Source organism: Megalobrama amblycephala, linkage group LG10, assembly GCF_018812025.1.
Source record: "Megalobrama amblycephala isolate DHTTF-2021 linkage group LG10, ASM1881202v1, whole genome shotgun sequence".
NCBI classification, from domain to species: domain Eukaryota; kingdom Metazoa; phylum Chordata; class Actinopteri; order Cypriniformes; family Xenocyprididae; genus Megalobrama; species Megalobrama amblycephala.
Genome location: NC_063053.1, coordinates 22111075 through 22132275, shown reverse-complemented (window position 1 = coordinate 22132275; position 21201 = coordinate 22111075). Strand labels below are relative to the sequence as shown.

The window sequence follows — 21201 nt, the reverse complement described above, 5'->3', positions numbered from 1 at the left end:
CTGTCTTCCTCTCGCTGAGAAACACTGATTGCCCACTGTGCTCGAGAACGAGAGACAACGGGAGTGAAAGCATGTTCTGCCTCTCTTTCCATTTTGTCTTCTCTCAGTTTTTTCCCCCTCACACAACATTGGCTTCAATGATCTCAAAACAGATCTGAAACAACTACTACACAAACTAACTTAGCTACACAAGTGATGTGACTCCAGAACAATATAGCAGCAATAAAGCAACTCTTTATAATGAGCTCTATAAATAATAACACTTCCAGTTCAATGGAACAGATATATGAAGGTCACTCTGACAAGTATATACACAGTAATGTGTTTGCCAAGTATTTGCATTCACGTTTGTGATAGGAATGTCTCAGTACAAATTTTGGCTTAATGTGACACTTTATCAATATTAAATACATATGAAAAATTATTATTACATAACAGGGGTGTAACAATTTATCGTGTCACAATATATCGCAATACAAAAATGCAACAATACGTATTGTGTATAGTTCACCCAAAATGAAAATTACTGTGTAAGAAAAAATTCAAAAGTTTACAGAGTTTTAGTGTCAGTACTACATTAAACTACTATATATGGATGAAGTGAATAACACTGATAATCTCTTCATCGCGGCACCTGTTAGTGAACATTTTGTCCTCAAAGTTGATGTGTTAGAAGCAGGAAAAATGGGCAAGCGTAAGGATTTGATCGAGTTTGACAAGGGCCAAATTGTGATGGCAAGATGACTGGGTCAGAGCATCTCCAAAACTGCAGCTCTTTTGGGCTGTTCCTGGTCTGCAGTGGTCAGTATCCATCAAAAGTGCTCCAAGAAAGGAACAGTGGTAAACCGGTGACAGGGTCATGGGTAGGGTCATCCAACAGACGAGCTACTGTAGCTCAAATTGCTCAAGAAGTTAATGCTTGTTCTGATAGAAAGGTGTCAGAATACACAATGCATCGCAGTTTGTTGTGTATGGGGCTGCATAGCCGCAGACCAGTCAGGGTGCCCATGCTGACCCCTGTCCACCGCCGAAAGTGTCAACAGTGGGCACGTGAGCATCAGAACTGGACCACGGAGCAATGGAAGAAGGTGGCCTGGTCTGATGAATCATGTTTTCTTTTACATCACGTGGATGGCCGGGTGCGTGTGCATCGCTTACCTGGGGAACACATGGCACCAGGATGCACTATGGGAAGAAAGCAAGCTGGCGGAGGCAGTGTGATGCTTTGGGCAATGTTCTGCTTGGAAACCTGTTACTTTGGCACATACCACCTACCTAAGCATTGTTTCAGACCATGTACACCCTTTCATGGAAACGGTATTCCCTGGTGGCTGTGGCCTCTTTCAGCAGGATAATGCGCCCTGCTACAAAGCAAAAAATGGTCCAGGAATGGTTTGAGGAACACAACAATGAGTTTGAGGTGTTGACTTGGCCTCCAAATTCCCCAATCCAATCGATCTCAATCCAATCGAGCATCTGTGGGACGTGCTGAACAAACAAGTCCGATCCATGGAGGCCCCACCTCACAACTTATAGGACTTTTGGATCTGCTGCTAACATCTTGGTGCCAGATACCACAGCACACTTTCAGGGATCTAGTAAAGTCCATGCCTCGACGGGTCAGGGCTGTTTTGGCAGCAAAAGTGGGACCAACACAATATTAGGAACGTGGTCATAATGTTATGCCTGGTCGGTGTATAAATATAATATTGAATATAATGTATAATAATGCAATGGTGGAATATCTGTGGGTCCTGATAATGCCAAATGTCTTATGTTACCAGTAAAAAGTGGCCTACATTATTTTAAATATATCTAGTCAGTGACAGAGTGCAAGCATATTAGCCTAAAATAATTCTGTATTTTCAGCTTCAGAATCATGAATATTTTTGTTCCAGTGTCACCACTGTCCAGTGCATTGGGTTACTAGCACCAAGTCCAAGCCTATTCATTTCCACTCCCAATGTAATACCAAATTTAGCATTTTAATCAACACTTCATTTTTTGTTAACCTTTTACCATATGTCTTGGGGTATCGCAATAATATCATATTGTGAGTTTAGTATTGTGATATGTTTCAAATCATGACACGAGGGTATCGTTACACCCCTAGAATATAACAACCAACAACCAATGGACTGACACAAATAAGGAGGAAAAACTACACATCTCCATTTACAAACAGACAAAACTGAAGCAAAATGCCAGGCCTGTAAAATAAAAAAAAGTGCCCTTGAAGTGCTGATTACAGCATTAGTTGTATAATTAAATATATTTCAATTTTGTTTATGGTGCTTAAGCATCATCATTTTACACAAAAAAAAAAAATCTTAAGTACCAAATGCGATAAGCATGGTTTGTAATTGGGTTCATTAATTTGTACTATTACTATAAACTATAACTATAATTAACTATAAAATATACACTTTAAGTGAGCAACATCACAAAGATGCACTACCGTTTTCTCAATGTACTAAATAAGGACACATATAAATGCAGAAAGAGCATTATATATAATAATATATTATATTATATTATATTAGGCAAAATAAGGCATAATTGATTATAACCAATATTACTGTATATCACAATTTGAATCCATTTTTGTTTAACATGCTGCAAATCAGCTTCAACTTCCACCCTCTTTATCGACCGATACACCAGCACATCTCTTGTTTGTGGCTTACAGCTTTGCCCTACACACAAAACACAAACTCCCTTTCTCCCACCAGTCCTAAACAGACAGAAGCAACTGACACAGCACAAGAGATTCTTAAGCTTTCCAAAAACAACATTCTTCTTAAGATGACTTCCACCGATCTAAGATCCACCTGCTCTCCGACCATCATATGCGACATGTGGTTGATTCACATTATCACAGCAATATCATATTTAATCAGGCAAAATAAGTCTTGCGATTTGCAAGATGTAATCAAAAAATGACATGCAGAAACAGGCCAAACCTCGGTTGGTGCTACAGAGTGAAAACCCCCTCCTTCATCAGGCAGACAGTGAGAGATGAGGAGACAAACTCTGATTGGATTCAGAGCCACTGAGGCTCAGCAGCCGTAGCAGTAAATCTCACCTGCATGCAGGCAAAGAGGCGATATCGACTCCCACCGCAGGAGCCGCAATCCACCACGGCCGAAAAAACGCCCTCCATTAGCAAAGCCAGACTTATTCATAGGTGCCTTCAGGCTAAGAGAACTTTATTTAATTTATGAATCTTTCGCAAAGTTATCAAATCAATCATACAGGGCCTGTTCAGGGGAAAGGTGTGCGAACAAGTTGGACGTGAGATTCACTTTGAATACAATTTCAAAAAGTACAGATACTAGGTACTTTACTGAGCAAACAATTTTATGCTTTTAATATTGATACAGACAACAAAACAAGTCTTTCGAGCAGAGGGCTCCTTATTTGTGATACTGGTTTCAATGTAAGTCAGTCATTTAGTAGATGCTTTTATTCAGAACCCATGCCCATACTAACACATGCAACCATTAGACTTCATAAGTTACACAAGCCGACACACCTGCTTAAAATTGGCAGCAGTGCTCTAATGACCATGTGCCAAAGGAATGCACTCAGCTGAGGTGTTATGGAAGGCTGTTTGTGTGTGAACGTGAGCGCGTGTTTGTTAAAAGCACCGTATGGTGAGGTGACGAGCTTGGCTTTATCCTCTTAAATATGTTGTATCGATCTCACCTTCTCCGTGTTTAACATCTGGTACTGGCGTGTTTGTGTGAGTGTGCGCGCATTTGTGTGCGTATTAGTCTGTCGCTTGTGTCTAAATGGGAATCGTTACCCATTATCTGTGTACATAACACTTTAATCAAGTTTTGTGTGCACAAATAGTGGGCATAATTGAATGAATGTGTGAACATGTTGAATGTGTAAACATCTATACTACTGTTTGTATGTCCGGTTATGTATAATTCTGCTTTCTATAAAGACATAATGTCGGACTTTCACTTACTATGAACAAGGTACAAAATAGGGATGTAGTTTTTTCAACAAATGGTCAGTGATAGAAATTCTTATCATTCAAAAACAGGAGGTCAGATATTATATTTTCCATTCATTTTCATTTGAGACATTTTTTGCAAACCTGTTACCAAAATTTGTATAAATACCATTTAAAACCCTGATTTTCTGGAAATAAATATTAAATAAACCATTTATTAAAATAATGAATAAATATATAATATATAATAAATTACATTATATATCTAAAATAGTATTATATTATATATGTAATATTTATAATACATTAATATATTATATTAATATATTTAATATACAATTAAACAAATATATAATTAAATGTAATACAATAATAAAGAAATAAAATATAATAATATAATAATTATTATATTATTATATTTTATTAATATATAATAATATTCACATAATAATATAATATAATATATATATATATATATATATATATATATATATATATATATATATATATATATATTACATTTATACATTATCATTTATAAAACATCTCAACTAGTTCTTTGAGATTTGGCCTCTAAAGCTTTAAAGAAAGAATTGAGACATGTGACAAGTACACATGGAATGCGCCATGTACATCTCTCTCCCTTTCTTGAATTAGGTGATGATATTGGTCTTACCTTTCATCTGTTTTCCCGCTTCATCAGTCTGGCCTGTTTGCATCTTCTTTCCTGGGCTATCCTCTTTCTTGTCCCCTTGACAGAATGAGACAGATTAACATATTAACGGATAAAAAAGACAATACTAATCCAATAACATTGTCCTTTCCGACTTGCTCACTTCTCAAAAAGCTCCATTCATAATTCATCCAGTTCAGAATTACCGTCCCTTTATTTCCTTATTCAAATCCGGCAGCCGGTGAGATTACAGTTATCATTTTTAATAATGGGGCTCTGAGACAAATTTGAAGCCCTGCCCTCGAGAGTGAGGGGAGGACAGCCTCATCTGAGGCTAAGTAATCGATCAAGGAAATGGCAAAAGGAGAGAGCGGGCCTTGATGATGCTCATCTGTTGCCTAAGGTGGCGCGCACACACACACGGACGGACGCACGCACACACACACAGCATATTTACTATCAGCTAAATGCAGGAGAAGTGCATTAGACTACTTGATCTCCTGTATGAAACATTAAAAACACGACAGCTGTTTCTTCTGCCCTCTCGTACTGCTTCAAATGGCTGACAGCTTTTTGACAGTGTATACCTGTGAGAAAACACTACACTGTTTTTGTTTTCAGCTTTAAGTTGTCTGCATTTAACAAGGCTGTGTGGTTACAGATAGCAGGCTTGTATTAAGACATCAGCGCTTCGTGTTTGGCGAGTTTAAAAAAAACAAAAAAAAAAAAAAAAAAAACGGTTAAACACAAAATGTCAGATTTGAAAACCTGTAATGGCTTTACTAATAGGATTTTCATGACAAATTGAGAGATTAGGAAATTCCTTGGCATTCAAGCTGCAAACGAGCCATCCCAGCACTCTTTTTAGAACATTTGAATTTCAACAAGTATATGAAGTGCATAGAAAACAATTAATCAATACACAATCAAAAAACAAAAAAACAAACAACAACAAAAAACATTATTTTTGAGAGGGAAAAATCAGCTGTCACACCTTTGATGACAAGAATATAGCTTTCCAAGCTCTCAATTCCTTTACAGGAAGCCAGTAATGCTTACTGAATGTCATTATGAATGCAGTAACATTACATAACAAAAGTTCATGTCAAACAGCATTTTAAAAAAAGACTTCACTTTAAAGGTCCCGTTTTTTGAAGCTTTGATTGTGTTTATAGTGTGCAATATAACATGTGTTCATGTTTTGCATGTAAAAAAACACAGTATTTTTCACATAATTTACTTATCTGTATACCGCTGTTTCCACTGTCATAAAAACGGGCTGATGACTTCCTTGTTCTATGAAGTCCCTCCTTCAGAAATACGTAACGAGTTCTGATTGTGCCAGCGGTTCCCGTGTTGTGATTCGACAGCAGCTTAGCGAACCTTGCCCGGAAAGGTCACGCCTCTTACCATAACGTGGAAGATGCACGCGCTCAGTGTTATTGTAAACATGTCTTTAATTTTACCCTATCAATTTGAGCCGGAATCAGACCCGGTGATTGGACTGCGAGATGAAAATAACAGCGTTTCGACGACATGGCGACAAACACACTCTACAAACGCAACTCTTGTGTATTCCTGTGGGAGGAGGTTAGTCAAAAAACTGTTTTAGTGACGTCATTAAAGAAGGAAGTAGAGGGATGTAGTCCAAACTGGCCGTTCGATGTAGGCGACTTCTGTTAAATAAAATATCTCGCTTGGCATTGAACTTTGAGCTTTAAAATTTTACAGATTTTATTTATACTCTAACAACAACATTACACACTAACTAAAGTTTGAAACATGGAATCACGAAGAACGGGACCTTTAAGCATTTTTTAACAAATCATTTTAAATTATAAAACAACAGATATACAGTATTCAAAATTGAGATTAAATTTCCAGAATTCAGACTTAGAATTCAGAAATGTCCATAGGTAATGTGATGACCTATACCTCTAGTTACTTTGATTTTATTTTTAATCAAGCTGTTTAAAGAAAAGTCAATGTTTTAGAAAAGGACAATCATTTGTTTGCAGACACCACAAGATTTAATATATTGTATCTAATGACCTTTATTTTTAAGTGTGCAAATAAGTTATAGGCCACTGTACTGCCATTCCCATAAACACAATTCCTCCATAAAGTGAGCAAATCACGCTATATCCACTAGACATTCACTGATAGACTTTTGTCATTATGAACTAATTTCATTTACCAACTTCTCAGCTTTCCTTTGATCAGTGTCGTTATGGTTATCAAGTCGCACATGCCGGAAAACTTTCTGCATCTAATTAAACTTTCAGTGAATTTTGAGCAATTTCACTTGTAACTATCTATAAATCATTACTGGTCTTATCAGTGAGAGGAATAACCAGATCCACAATATAAAAACCTTAGGCGATGTTGTATAAGTACAATGTTAGAGCCATTAATAGTATGCACAACTATCAGATTTTACCAGTCACGCTAATCATTATATATAGATGCTTTGATTATCAACATTTAAGTCAGTGTTTATACTTTTCGGAGGAATCAAACTGTGTGGGGAAAAACAGTATGTCAGTGATCTGTAATCTCACCTGCAACTTGTGAATCATATCCCTTGTCTTCTTTCTTCTCCTTCTCTTTTTCTCTCTCGGGTTCAGGTTTCTTCTTTGCTGTTGGACTCACCTCCACTAAAAGACAAACAAATAAATAACATGTATCAGGGAAATGTCAATGTCAATATCAGTAAAAAAGAGAACACATTACAGAGTCTGAAACAAAAGAAATATGAACATTATCACAGTGTATTGAGTTATTTATATGGGGTAATGCATCATGGGTTATTACTAACAAACTCAATATGTCCTACTTCCAGTTGAACACAACAGTCAGAAGTACTCAAGAATTATTGTGTTTTCATTATCAAAACATTTGCTGGATTTCTGTTATTAGCATTCTACTGTCACACAAACTGCATCATTACACATTTTAAAGGCGCATTTACTGTATTTCGGAATTACTGTAAAGATTCTGACTGTAAAAAGCCTTCACGTACTTGTAGAACCTGTAACTTCAACATGTAAACTCGTAATTTTCTGTGAGCTACGACTTGTACCACCTGACCACAGTAGATTTAATGTGTGTTCGACCTGAAGCAGTGCTGTGCCGACTGATTAGTGTATGACATTAAAGTACCGCGAGAGTGATTTGAAAGCATACAGAGCTTTATTTATGTAATTACGACATAGTGTGAATGCAGTATTATATAGTATTGACATTCTTACAATGAGAAACCAAGTCAGTGTGGAAACTGAATGCAAATGTTCAGTCCTTCACCCTCTCTCTCATTCAAGGAATTGCTGTAGGCGTTTAATTGATCAGGGATGGCTGAGAAAACTCCCAGCATCTGGGAGACCGAGACCCTTTCTCTGGTACTCGACTGGAAGCAGCAGATGTTCTTCTCTCTGTGTGTGTGCGTGTGTGTGTGTGTTTTGTGGATTTGTATGTATGTCACTGATCATGGCTTAAGCCTCTGATTAGTCCATGTCCTTTCAGGTGCACTCAGGGTTTGAACATGAGAATGTGAGTGTATGATCTGTGTCTGTGTGTGAGTTACTTAAGGAATTATTAAGCCTTGGTGTCTTATGGGTGGTTGCTATGGGGAATCATACCGGTTTGGCTAGCTTGTTGATACTTGATAAAGATTACATTGGTTTGAAATTGATTAGAAACTGACCATAATTTACATCGTTCAATGAACTTTACTCAAGTTAACTGTTGCTTTAGTGGGCTTTAGTCTGCTTTTAGTGAGCAGGACTGCATTACGTGAGAGCGATGAAGAAACAGAGAAATGTGAAAAATGTTTGTAATAATATTTCACAGTATTGCTGTTTTTTCTGTATGTTTGATTTACATCATGAGACATGATCAACAGAGGGTTTTTTCACAGCCTACCTGACTGAAAGAGCTCATTATTTATGCAGCTCATTAGAGCTCTTTATGCGATTCTTTTGTCTTCTCAGGTGAGAATCACCCATTATTCATGATGATTCACGCCTCCACACATACTGTGTTTCTTGACCAAAGATGTTTTAGAAAATTTTAATATCTCTATTGTTTTATATGAACAAGCAGGCAGCATAATTTTTACCTCATTTTGAAGCAAAAACTCTAGTCTACAACCTCAAATACCCAGAAGTCTTGTGAAAAAAGGTTTAATATATATTTTTTGGCTTTATTTCAGTGACTTAAGTTTTTTGTTTTTTCAGTAACCACGCATAAACGTTATTCCTTCAAAAACACAAACATGTACATACATGTTCCTCACATATTATTGTAGCCTAGTTTGTGCTGAATACAGTGTAATGACACTTTTGTCATTAATATGTTTATGAACAACTGAAAAAAGCACAAATGTCAGGGCATGTCAAAACTTCTCCAGGGTCCCAAAAATCCTCAGACCCCTGAGGGTTAAAAGAGGTGCATCTTCTGTCATGTTCACATTTTCATTTTAACAAATAAAGTATATTAGAGCTAAACATTCAGCTCCACATTCAGCAGTCCTTTTAGTCCTTTAAAGCTTAGGCTTGTGTTAGGCTTGCACAAAAGCTTGCATTCTTCTTAGTAACCAATGTGAAATCATTAAAAAATAATTAAACCTGGTAAAATTGCAAGAATCACAATAAAAATTTGTTTAAATTGTCATTTTATGGTTTCTTCTGTTGCTTTTGATATTTCTTTTGTTCTTAATAAGAGATATTATTTGTTTGTTTTTAAACCAATTAGACATAATGCTTTTACTAAAATTCAAAAGTTTGAAGTCGGCAATATTTTCAATGTGTCTTTAAAAAAAAATTCTTATGTTCACCAAGGCTGAATTTATTTAATAAAAAATACAGTAAAACAGTAATATTATGAAATATTATTACATTTTAAAATTGTTTTTTATTTTAATATACTTAAAAGCTGCAGTCCAGCATTTTTCCTCTTTGTCGCCATCTCTGTTTGAAACCTGCGATTGCAGTCACATTCAGAATTATTATCTGTACGTGCGTTGTGCATCGGCACGGCTCCTCAGCGCAGATGAATCTAATGTTTGCTGTCAGTTAGCACACCGGTGTGGATACTGTACTTCGGAATCACAGATTCTATGTCTTGAAAGTATGACCAATACGAATTTTTCACTGGAAAATATCATCTGAACAAGTAACATGTATGCCACTTTTGTTCTGACCAACTGAGGGGGAAAGCATTAGCCTACAATAAATCACGCTGTCAATGGTGATTAAATCTAACGATCGCTTAGCTCATATCACATCAAACCATGCAAATTATTATTGTTGTTATACTTTGTTCTCAAACTGTTAATGTTAACAACATCAGCATTGCGTGACTATGTGTATTTAGTGTGTATTAGCGTTACCAGTAGATTTCAATTTCTGTAGCCACTCCACAGTCTGAAGTCTTTTGCTTTTTGACTACGGGTGAATCTCCAGTTATCACTGATGATTGTCATTTGGATCTTTCTGGATTATAATCCGCCATCAAAATGATAAGTTTTATTATTGCAGCTGCTGTGAGAAAAGGCTATAAATGATCCACTACAAGCAGCATCCTCACATGATAAAACCGATTAGCCTGGACTTCTTTCTGTTTACAGACGTGACCTAATGATGCAAAGTTGAACTGCTGCATGCTTGAATTTCCCATGGAAATCCACCAGGTCACTCTTATTATAAAACATTATTACAAGCTGTGAATCGAGCTAAGGTTAGGAGATAGTTTTGAACACTGGCTGGATATGTACTTGCTCAAAAATTGATTTTGGATCATTTTTAACCCAAAAAATGTACGGACTGCAGCTAAAGCTGAATTTTTAACAGCCATAATTCCAGTCTTCAGTGTCACATGATCCTTCAGAAAATATTTCATTCAGAAATATGGGGATTTGCTGCTCAAGAAACATTTATTACAAACACATATTATTATAGACTTTTGGAACAACTTAAAATTCTTCACTTGCACTGTAGAAAAATTAAAGTTGAGAAAAGTTTAAGGCAACCAGCTGGAGGAGATTTTTGAGTTTTCTTAAAGGATTAGTCCACTTTTAAATACACTTTTCCTGATAAATTTACTCACCCCCATGTCATCCAAAATGTTCATGTCTTTCTTTCGTCAGTCGAAAAGAAATGAAGGTTTTTGAGGAAAACATTCCAGGATTTTTCTCCTTACAGTGGATTTCAATGGCTACCAACAGGTTGAAGGTCAAAATTACAGTTTCAGTGCAGCTTCAAGGGCTTTAAACGATACCAGATGAGTAATAAGGGTCTTATCTAGCGAATCGATCTGTCATTTTCGAAAAAAATAAAACCGTTTATGCTTTATAAACAAAATATCGCATTGAACGTACCTTCCCTATTCTACTTACGGAACGAACGCGGCACCAGTTTCGTTTTTTTCCCGTAACTTGAATAGGGAAGGCGTAGGACATTCAGCGTAAGCGTTATGAAGAATGCGGAAGCGGAAAGTACGTTCAAGGCGATATTTTGTTTATAAAGCATAAACGGTTGTATTTTTTTCGAAAATGACCGATCGATTCGCTAGATAAGACCCTTATTACTCATCTGGTATAATTTAAAGCCCTTGAAGCTGCACTGAAACTGTAATTTTGACCTTCAACCTGTTGGTAGCCATTGAAATCCACTGTAAGGAGAAAAATCCTGGAATGTTTTCCTCAAAAACCTTCATTTCTTTTCGACTGACGAAAGAAAGACATGAACATCTTGGATGACATGGGGGTGAGTAAATTTATCAGGAAAAGTGTATTTAAAAGTGGACTAATCCTTTAACTTGTTGTTGTAAAACAAGTTCAATTTACAACAAGTTAAGAAAACTCAAAAATCTCCTGCAGTTGGTTGCCTTAAACTTTTACGTTTTCTCAACTTTTTACAGTGTACATTTGATCAATTTAATGCATCCTTGCTGAAGTTTTTTAAAACTGACCTTACTGACCTGAAACTTTTGCATTGTAGTGTGGCCAATCATTTTTAAGCAATAAAATAATATTATACTAGAATTTTAATCTTTATTTGAACAGCCAACCTGTCAAAAAGAAACAAATGGTTACAGCTCAAGGCCCCTTGGGCTTAGGTTTTTTTCATGTTTTATACACAAACATATAACAAATGTGATGCTTGAGCTAGCAGATCACTATACTCACTAAAATGGCTGAGGAGTGTGCAATAAGATTTGATAACTGTGTACATTTTTGGGATGAAATATTGGTGCACCAGCTCTCAGATTAACTTGATGAGTTCTAAATGATGGTTTTAATGGCGAGGAAATAGGCGACCCATTGCTCAAGACCGAGCGGTATTAAGCCGCCACTTTTGGGTGAACTGGAGCAGCTGTTTCAGCCTAATGCCTTTAATTTGTGTTTAGGTCCCTCTCCATCCCATCTCACCCCTCTCTCTTTTAAAAGGAATGGAGAGTCAGAGTATCCATCTGTGCGGTTCCAGCTAACACCTGTGTCTGCTCTGGAGTGGGATACAAGGCCGCAAAAGACATCAATTTTGCCCTCGCCCACACACACATGCACACTACATCAGATGAAAGACACAAAACAGGATTTAATGCACACGTGTCCACCCTGACTCCATCTGCGTGGAAAGCGTTTGAAGTCGCAGTTCAGAGGGACACAGACATGCGTTCACATAATCAATGGAGGAGTGGGAAGTGTGTGGGGTTGTTTGGCTGTTTGTGTGAGGCTCATATCGCACCACCTGGGCAATATGGAGCCCTTGAGGCCATCGTCCTTCACTTACAGAAACCGAGACTCATGCAGCGTCCAACAGGAAAGTAAGACTTATATCACCCACACACACACACTCGTAACTCTAGCTCTAATAAACCAGCTGCCCAAGGACTCTTGATCTCACTGCATCCCAAGAGGAGTCCAGATTGCTCACTTTATTGCTAATTTTTTTAAGTGAATCTATTTCTGTGGTGTGAGAAAGCAGATTTTCGCATTTTAAACCCAAGATGTCAAGACTGTTTCATTATTTACTGTCAGTGGTGCAGGTTTTATATTAATATGAAAATGATATTTACATCATTCTAAACCACAGGAGGAAACAAACATTGTGGGTCGGGCTGCGCAATTTATCACATTTACTGAAATATTGCACATATGCGTATTGTGAAAAGTGTGTACTGGTTATGTCATTTTTTGTTTTTAAATACACTTTAATAAATTCACTGTGTATTTTTTACTGTATTTTGGATAAAATAAATGAAGTAAACATAAAAAATTATTTCAAAACCATTAAAAAAATCTTACCAACACCAAATATTTTAATCAGTAGTGTATACTAATACATTTTTAATATGTTATTCATAGATTAAAATTAACCTAAATTAATAAACGTAGTAAAAAAAAAATCATTGTTAGGTAATGCCACCTTATGCATTAACTATATTGTAAAGTGTTATTTAAATATGACATAATATAATGAGCCAAAGTTTTTGCTTTAATTACAACCAAAGCTGGAGCAAGAGTTGGAAGCAGGCAGATGTGTTACCTTTATGGTCTTCCTTTGCAGACGTTTTGTCCTCCTGGACCACGGTTTCGTCATCACGGCTGTCAGCTTAGAAAACAAACAAACAGAAAAAAAAAACATGATATTATCCCAAGAGACCCACATGCACCTCAGAATGATACAAAAACAGACACCAAGGCAGAGACAACAATATGGGTGCCATTCATTTTCAAGATAAATAGTTTATTTTCGCATGCTTGGTTTGCTTTTCCTGCTGAAATGAGATGTATTCAGGTAGGGTATGAATTTTATTCTTGAGGTTGTATGTAAAACAGCTCCTGTATGGAGGTAACTCTTTATCAGTAGGATTTGATGCTGTTTGCACACACCTATAGAGGAGCCATGACATTATAACCATCTGTCTAATACACTGTATGTAGCTGTGTTTGATAGGGAGAAACACAAAACGTGCAGTGTTGGGCATCCTCCAGGTTGCAAGGTGAAGCTGCCGTGGATCGAACTTGTTGGTCCAGCACATCCTACAGATGCTCGACTGGATTGAGATATGGGGAATTTGGAGGACAGGGAAACACCTTTAACTCTTCATCATGTTCCTCAAACCATTCCTGAACAATGTGTGCAGTGTGGCAGAGTGCATTATCCTGCTGAAAGAGGCCACTTCCACCACGGAGCACCATGAAGGGGTGTACCTGGTCTGCAACAATGTTCAGGTAGGTGGCACATCTCAAATTTACATCCAAATGAATGGCTGGACCCAGTATTTCCTAGCAGAACATTGCTCAAAGCATCACACTCCCACCACCGGCTTGTCATTGTCCCACAGTGCATCCTGGTGTGTCACTTCCGCAAGTAAACGGCAGACACGTGCACAGCTGTCTAAGTGATGTAAAAGAAAACGAGACTCAATGGACCAGGAAACCTTTAAGGTCCATTTCCAATGCTCGCGTGCCCATTGTAGGTGGGTTCGACGGTGGACAGGTGTCATAATGGGCACTCTGATTGGTCTGCAGCAACACAGCCCCATACGTAGCAAACTTATTGTTTGCTAACAATCTAATCTACACAGACCTTAATATGTGCCTTGTTAGGAGATGAACAACAATATTCGCATCACCTGTGACTGGTCATAATGTTTTGGCTCATCAGTGTATATGTATATATAATATTTTATATACATGTTGTTTTCAATGTACAAGGTGTACTGGAATGAGGCAAAGACCTCGCAAGTTTTTTTTTTTTTTTTTTTTTTTTTTCAATAAATCAAATGTTAATTTATGTCCCAGTTTACATAACATAAAATAAAAGAAAATTGTATGCATTTTTATATTTATTTTTTATATTATTATTAAAATAATAAATAAAGGCAGTAACAATTCAGACAATATTTTATTTGTGAAATGATGTTCAGCTGTTTTTTTAAAGGTGCCCTCGAATGAAAAATTGAATTTATCTTGGCATAGTTAAATAACAAGAGTTCAGTACATGGAAATGACATACAGTGAGTCTCAAACTCCATTGTTTCCTCCTCCTCATATAAATCTCATTTGTTTAAAAGACCTCCGAAGAACAGGCGAATCTCAACATAACACCGACTGTTACGTAACAGTCGGGGTGTACGCCCCCAATATTTGCATATGCCAGCCCACGTTTCCAACATTATAAAAGGGATTAGACAAGGGCAGCCAGTATTAACGTCTGGATGCGCACAACCAAATCATCAGACTAGGTAAGCAAGCAAGAACAATAGCGAAAAATGGCAGATGGAGCAATAATAACTGACATGATCCATGATAACATGATATTTTTAGTGATATTTGTAAACTGTCTTTCTAAATGTTTCATTAGCATGTTGCTAATGTACTGTTAAATGTGGTTAAAGTTACCATCGGTTATTACTGTATTCACAGAGACAAGAGCCGTCGCTATTTTCATTTTTAAACACTTGCAGTCTGTATAATTCATAAACACAACTTCATTCTTTATAAATCTCTCCAACAGTGTAGCATTAGCCGTTAGCCACGGAGCAATATCAAACTCATTCAAAATCAGAAGTAAACAATATAACAGTATACAATACTCACATAATCCGACGCATGCATGCCGCATGCATGACGAACACTTTGTAAAGATCCATTTTGAGGGTTATATTAGCTGTGTAAACTTTGTTAAGGCACTGTTTAAGGCAAGCGCGAGCTCTGTGGGCGGAGAGCACGAGATTTAAAGGGGCCGCAGCATAAAATCGGCGCGTTTATAATGATGCCCCAAAATAGGCAGTTAAAAAAATTAATTAAAAAAAAATCTATGGGGTATTTTGAGCTGAAACTTCATAGACACATTCAGGGGATATCTTAGACTTATATTACATCTTTTAAAAACATAATCTAGGGCACCTTTAAATAGTCAACTTATTTTTGGATCATCAGTCATCAAGCTCAAGAAGATGTACCCTAATTCAAGTAAGTTTACTTACTTTTTAATTTGTCTTCCCATTAACACCATAATTTAGTTAATTCAGACTGAATTCGCAAATGCGAACGTGCACGAAAACAAGTGGCGGGATTTATCACACAAACCAATCATATCCAATCATAGCGCAAAAGAGGCATCGCCTCCTCTCATGTGACTTTCCCCCATTCATTTTTATTTACCCCCCACCGCATGCTTAGGGAGTCTGTTAAAACTCAACGAGCTCAGGAGAGGCAAGAGAGACGAGGCCTCCCAATGTAACTTTACCCGCGAGTGTCGCTGTTGAACAGTGTTACTATAGAAAACAAGTGATTTATACATGGTTTAATGTCTCACACTGTTTTATTTTTGTAATATGGATTATTTTCTCATCCAATTTTTTTTAAGAAGCCTCCTTGGAGGAAATTATTCCAATATACACACAAAATACATAGAACATTCATTCACAAAAGTGGAAAAACCATACAGAGGCATCTTTACATGCTGGTCTGCACTCATAGTGGAATGATTCATGCGTCGCAGGTGCTCGGGACTCAGGTAAATTCAGATTTGGCCTCTGTCTCTGCACAATCTCCAGCTCCATCTCACCTGGTCTTAAAAACCTCACTTCTCCAGGGAACACAAATGCAAGTATCTTTGGCTCTTTGGGATTGCTCCAAGCAGAACATTTGCTTTGCTTCTTCTGCCTGGCGAGACTACTATTAATAATGCTCATAGCTGCAGTCATCAATGCTGGTAGAGGGAAAAGTAAATCAAAAGTTGGCAATAAGGATGTCAAAAACACTGGTACTTCGGTACCAGATCGATACTCCCAACTCAAAACAAAACAGCGGCTTATGAGTGTGCAAATGCGATTCAGAGCTCTGCAGTCAAAGTGACATTAAGTGCAAGCTCGACATTAGCCATGCAGAGACAAGCTGTGGCTGGTTTTGTCCTCAGGGTTTGAACGTAAACTTTCTATCACGCTACATGAATACCCAGAGGGAGCCGGGCCAGCGCCTCTGAGAGTATGTGTGTGTGCGTACAAGCGATCTGGTGAATCATTTCAGCATGTGCAGTGGTGTGTGTCTGTTGGTGCACATGTTCTGATGTCTGTCTGTGTACGTTCGTGTGGATTGGAGCGAGGTGTCTCATTAAACAGATGCACCCCCAAACACACACACACACACGCACACGAGCGTCACGGTAATAACTGTATCTGACAGCCGCTCTCCCTGTCCGTAATGAGACAAGTTCAAGGACAACAGAGCCAATCCAGATCCTTCAGTGAATGGGTACAGCGTGACACGTGAAGCGTAAAGACTGTGGAGAGACCCAGTGAATTTTCTCGCTCACTAACATGCAGACCGCAGATCTATGCATACTGAACCACACAGGCAGATCTAGTTTGCATATTTACTGATTTTTATTGTTCTTGACTACTGGATATTATGAAAAATCAGGGAGTATATAGTGGTCTGAAAAGTAAACTTTTGTAAACTTTATCATATATATATATATATATATATATATATATATATATATATATATATATATATATATATATATATATATATATATATATATATATATATATATGAATGAACATCAGACATCAAACCAAATGGCATCTGCAAACACATTTTTTTTTTTTTTCCACAGCTAACTTTACCTTTCAGAGCCATTTTTGGATGTGTCAAGTGAAGCAGAAAGTGTCCAAATATTTAAAATTATTTCATCATTTTGAATAATATATCTCACTTTAATATTTAAACCCCTAGAAACTTATTTTTGTGATATGATGCACAAAAAGCAAGCTGTATTTATTAAAATTGTTTTATATTTTGTTATCTAATCACAAGTTTTTAAGTGTTTCTCAAGTGTTCAAGGTTTAATGACCACTTTGTGGGTGAGCATCATCCCATTGGTGCTCAGTGGATCTCGTAGTAATCCAGACTAAAATTTAAGAAAAAGAGAATGAAGAAAAACCCTTCTGGCTTCTGTCTATCCATCAGCTCATTAACATGGGATTTCTCTGAAATCAAAAAAGAGAAAAACTTAATGACAAGCTTTGTGTCTTTCTTCTTAAATCCCCTTCCTAAAAAACAACAAGCAAGAGAAATCTTTTTTTTGTCCTTTCATCACATTGCAGTGGCTAATCCTATATTAAAGATGAGAGGATGATTGTTATCTAATCACTCCTGCTGCTGGCAAGCAGAAATGAAACCACAAATTCATCTGTGAAGAGGAACAGGAAAGACTCCAGCTGATGTTTGATTATCAAACAAGTCTTTTTCTTAATGGATAACTGAGGATGAGACACTTTGATTTTGATATTAAAAACTGATATTACAGTATCACAGATTATTTAATCCCATATTCGATATAGTTAGTGAAGTTTCAACTCATGAAGCTGTTTGGTTCTGGTTCAGGCGTTAAATTTGTTCTGAATACAACAAGCCAATCAGCAAGTAAAATAAATCATGAAGTTCAGACAAATTGCTGTTGCTCTTAAGTTGCAGTGACAAAATGATAACATAAGATAAATACTAGGATAACAGGGCACAGGTACATTTTTAATGTGACGTGTCTTTCAGAAGAGACAGATCTGCTCTTCTTGCTAGTAAACAATAACTACTCAGAAATGATTCCATCTCAGGGTTTTGTACAAGGTCAATGCCAGGAAAAGTAAAATTACTTTAGCTATAAATGATCATACATGAAAGGCCTACCTGTCTGGCTTATCATATTTTCATCAAAAAAAAATGTATTTAGATGTATTTACTGTAAACATAAATGCTATACTGAAATTATTCTGTCACAAACAAAACAACAGAAAAAAGCAATGCAAAACAAAACACAAGAAAAAAACAAAACAAAAAAATAGAACAGAATCAAACAAAAACAATCTAAACACAAAACAGAAAAAAACATGAAAACACAAAGTAGAAAAAAGCAAACCAAAACCAAACAGAATAAAAAAATAAACAACAGAAAATCTAAACACACACACACACAAAACACAACAAAAACGAGGGGGAAAAACAACCAAAACAGAACAAAAAAAAAAGAATATAACTCACACGCACACACAAAATTCTACTACAGTATCATAACCCCAGTACATTGATGGGCATGTTAAATTGCTTTTTGGCATATTTATCTTCCCTCAAGATCCTTGATAAAGTAGTCCACACATTTGTCTTGAGGAACGTTGCCCTGCTATGGTCATGTTTTACATTAAATATTTATAATAGTTCTGGCATCGCTGCACTAATTTTGCACTTTCTGAATATCTGTAGACTCCACAGAGTGCAGTCCCAACGGACAGCTAAATACATCTCAGCACACCCCACACAGAACTCCCATGAGCCCGCTGCAGTGTGTCCCATGGGCTTACATGAAAGCATTTATCCCAGGTGGGTTTAATTTTGTCACTTTAGTCCTCTAAACCTGACATCTCCTTCTACCTCTCTCCTCTCTTCAGCGATGTCCTGATACTCTCCCGTATTCTTTCTTTCTTTAACCCAGATAGGGTTTAGGATGAATTGGAAAATGAAGACCCTGACACAAATGATCCGCTGTGCTTGACAATGACCATTACACTACTGACATAATTGGAATTTTTAACAAGCTGGTGTGAGAAGCAATTTTCCAATGTCGGAGCGATTTGTTTTCTCACCACATGCTCTTAAAAAAAGAAGAAGAAAGAAAACAAACACAATATGCCAAAAGATATGACAGACCTTCAAAAAAGGTACCGCGATTTGTTGTTAGCCTTGCCTCTAGTGGAGCTGTCAATCAAATGCTGCTTCACACCCACTGGAACTTCTAGACTTCATCCTCAATATCGATAAACCAATAACCGCAGATTATGATGTAGTGACATTTTATTCATTTAGAGGGCAAAGGTCTTTTCTCCATAGGCTGGAGCTCAATGTTTTGCCCTCCATATGAATTATTATGTGGGAGGAGGTTAGTCCTCCTGTGGACTGTATGGTTAATAGTACTTTGAGGACATAACTTAAAAATGCTGAATGCACAGGAAGGATGGAAGGTATCAAGGCATATTCAAATAAACGTTAACCCACTATAATGTGCGTGGGGTTGAGGCATAGAATCTATTCTTGCTAAAAACGATGACATGCACCATTGTCTTTGATGGTATTCTTGTGAGGAACCTGAAGATAAATTGGATCCTGAAATACTAAGATGATAAATCTTCTCAGTTTCAATGCGAGGTCACATGGTCACCACGTACACCAGTGAGGGATGTTGTGTATAACCTGGAGAGAAAGCCAAATTATTCTGAGAGACGAGAGCTGAAATGAGTCATGCATGCTTTCACGATGGCCTCTTTCACATGGGAAGTACTTAAAGCAAAGAATGCAAAGTTAAAGTAGTTAAAGGTGATAGGTTTAGAAGTTTCAAAATATGAGTAAGCTATTTTCTTGATTTTAAAATTATGTCAGCAGTTTTATTATCTTTGCCTGCAAGAGAGACACTGAAATAACCCAATATGAAGTAATCACATCCATCAAAACTGACTTCTTGTCTATTACGCGTCCAATCAACAAAAACTAAGGCAAGCAAAGACATGAAGCCTGAGTACAAACTTTAGAGGGACAGAAAGGATATTTGAGGCTGTGAAAATGAGCATTTGGTGTTGTTAATTTATGATTTTATGAGGCTAATATGACGAATAAGGATATAAACCTCATTCCAGCAACCCAGCAGTGAGTCATTCCACCAGCAGATGGCAGTAGTGTAACAGAGTTCAAATGACAGCCACACATGCATAAATAAATGCACACGTTTAGGAGGAGGACGCTTGTATACAAGCTGAAGAGCTTCTGTGAGCTATCTAAAAAATATTTCTAATACCATACATTTACAGTCACATTACTATGGATATGTAATCATACGGAATCGAATAGCAGAAGACTCAGAACACTTCCTCCTTTCACACGGTGGGGAATTCTCCTTCCTGTCAGTTAGGCCTTCTTAACACAGTTCATGGTGAAGAAAACCGGCACCATGAAAAATGTATGAGACATGAGAGAGAAAGGTGAGTGAGAGTGTCACAATCAACAGATGCTGCTCAGCAGCCTAGAATCTACCTTCTCGCTCTCTCTTTCTCTGTGTGTGTGTGTTGGCTTCCACTTTTAAGAGCTGCACGTATCTTATGCGGTGCAGAGTCTTTTGATTCAGTGTCTCGCTCTGTGCCAGGGTCGGAGCTTAACGGCCGTGTTTCCAGCTGTGCAAAACTGTGGACTTGGAGACACTTGAGCCACTATCTACAATATACAATTGTAATGCCGCCCACCCTCGATATACGAATACATCATTGAAGCTTCCTGTCGCTTGACCCCTCCCACTCTGTACTTCTTCCCATTCTCTTTTTATTGTTTTTTTTTTTTTGTTCCCCCTCAAAAACACACACATTCTATCTTTCTTTCTGTCAAACACTTTTGGTTAATATAATTTTTTGTTTGTTTGTTTTGTTTTTGTATTTCCAAAACATTTGCAATGTGTGTGCAATAAGAAATGATGTAAAATACGTTCAAATACGGTAAAATAATAATAGTGCA

The 21201-nt window shown here is 37.1% G+C and overlaps 1 protein-coding gene across 16 annotated transcripts in view; it reads right to left on the bottom strand.

Moving 5' to 3' along the window:
- macrod2 (mono-ADP ribosylhydrolase 2) overlaps positions 1-21201 on the bottom strand; it is a 634638-nt gene that overhangs the window by 24065 nt on the left and 589372 nt on the right. For all 16 annotated transcript variants that reach the window (XM_048205395.1, XM_048205400.1, XM_048205403.1 and 13 more), the window contains 3 exons: positions 13187-13252; positions 7202-7297; positions 4644-4718 (listed from right to left, as the gene is read on the bottom strand). In XM_048205395.1, coding sequence (XP_048061352.1) covers positions 4644-4718; positions 7202-7297; positions 13187-13252 — 237 coding nt within the window. The remainder of the gene's footprint in view (positions 1-4643; positions 4719-7201; positions 7298-13186; positions 13253-21201) is intronic.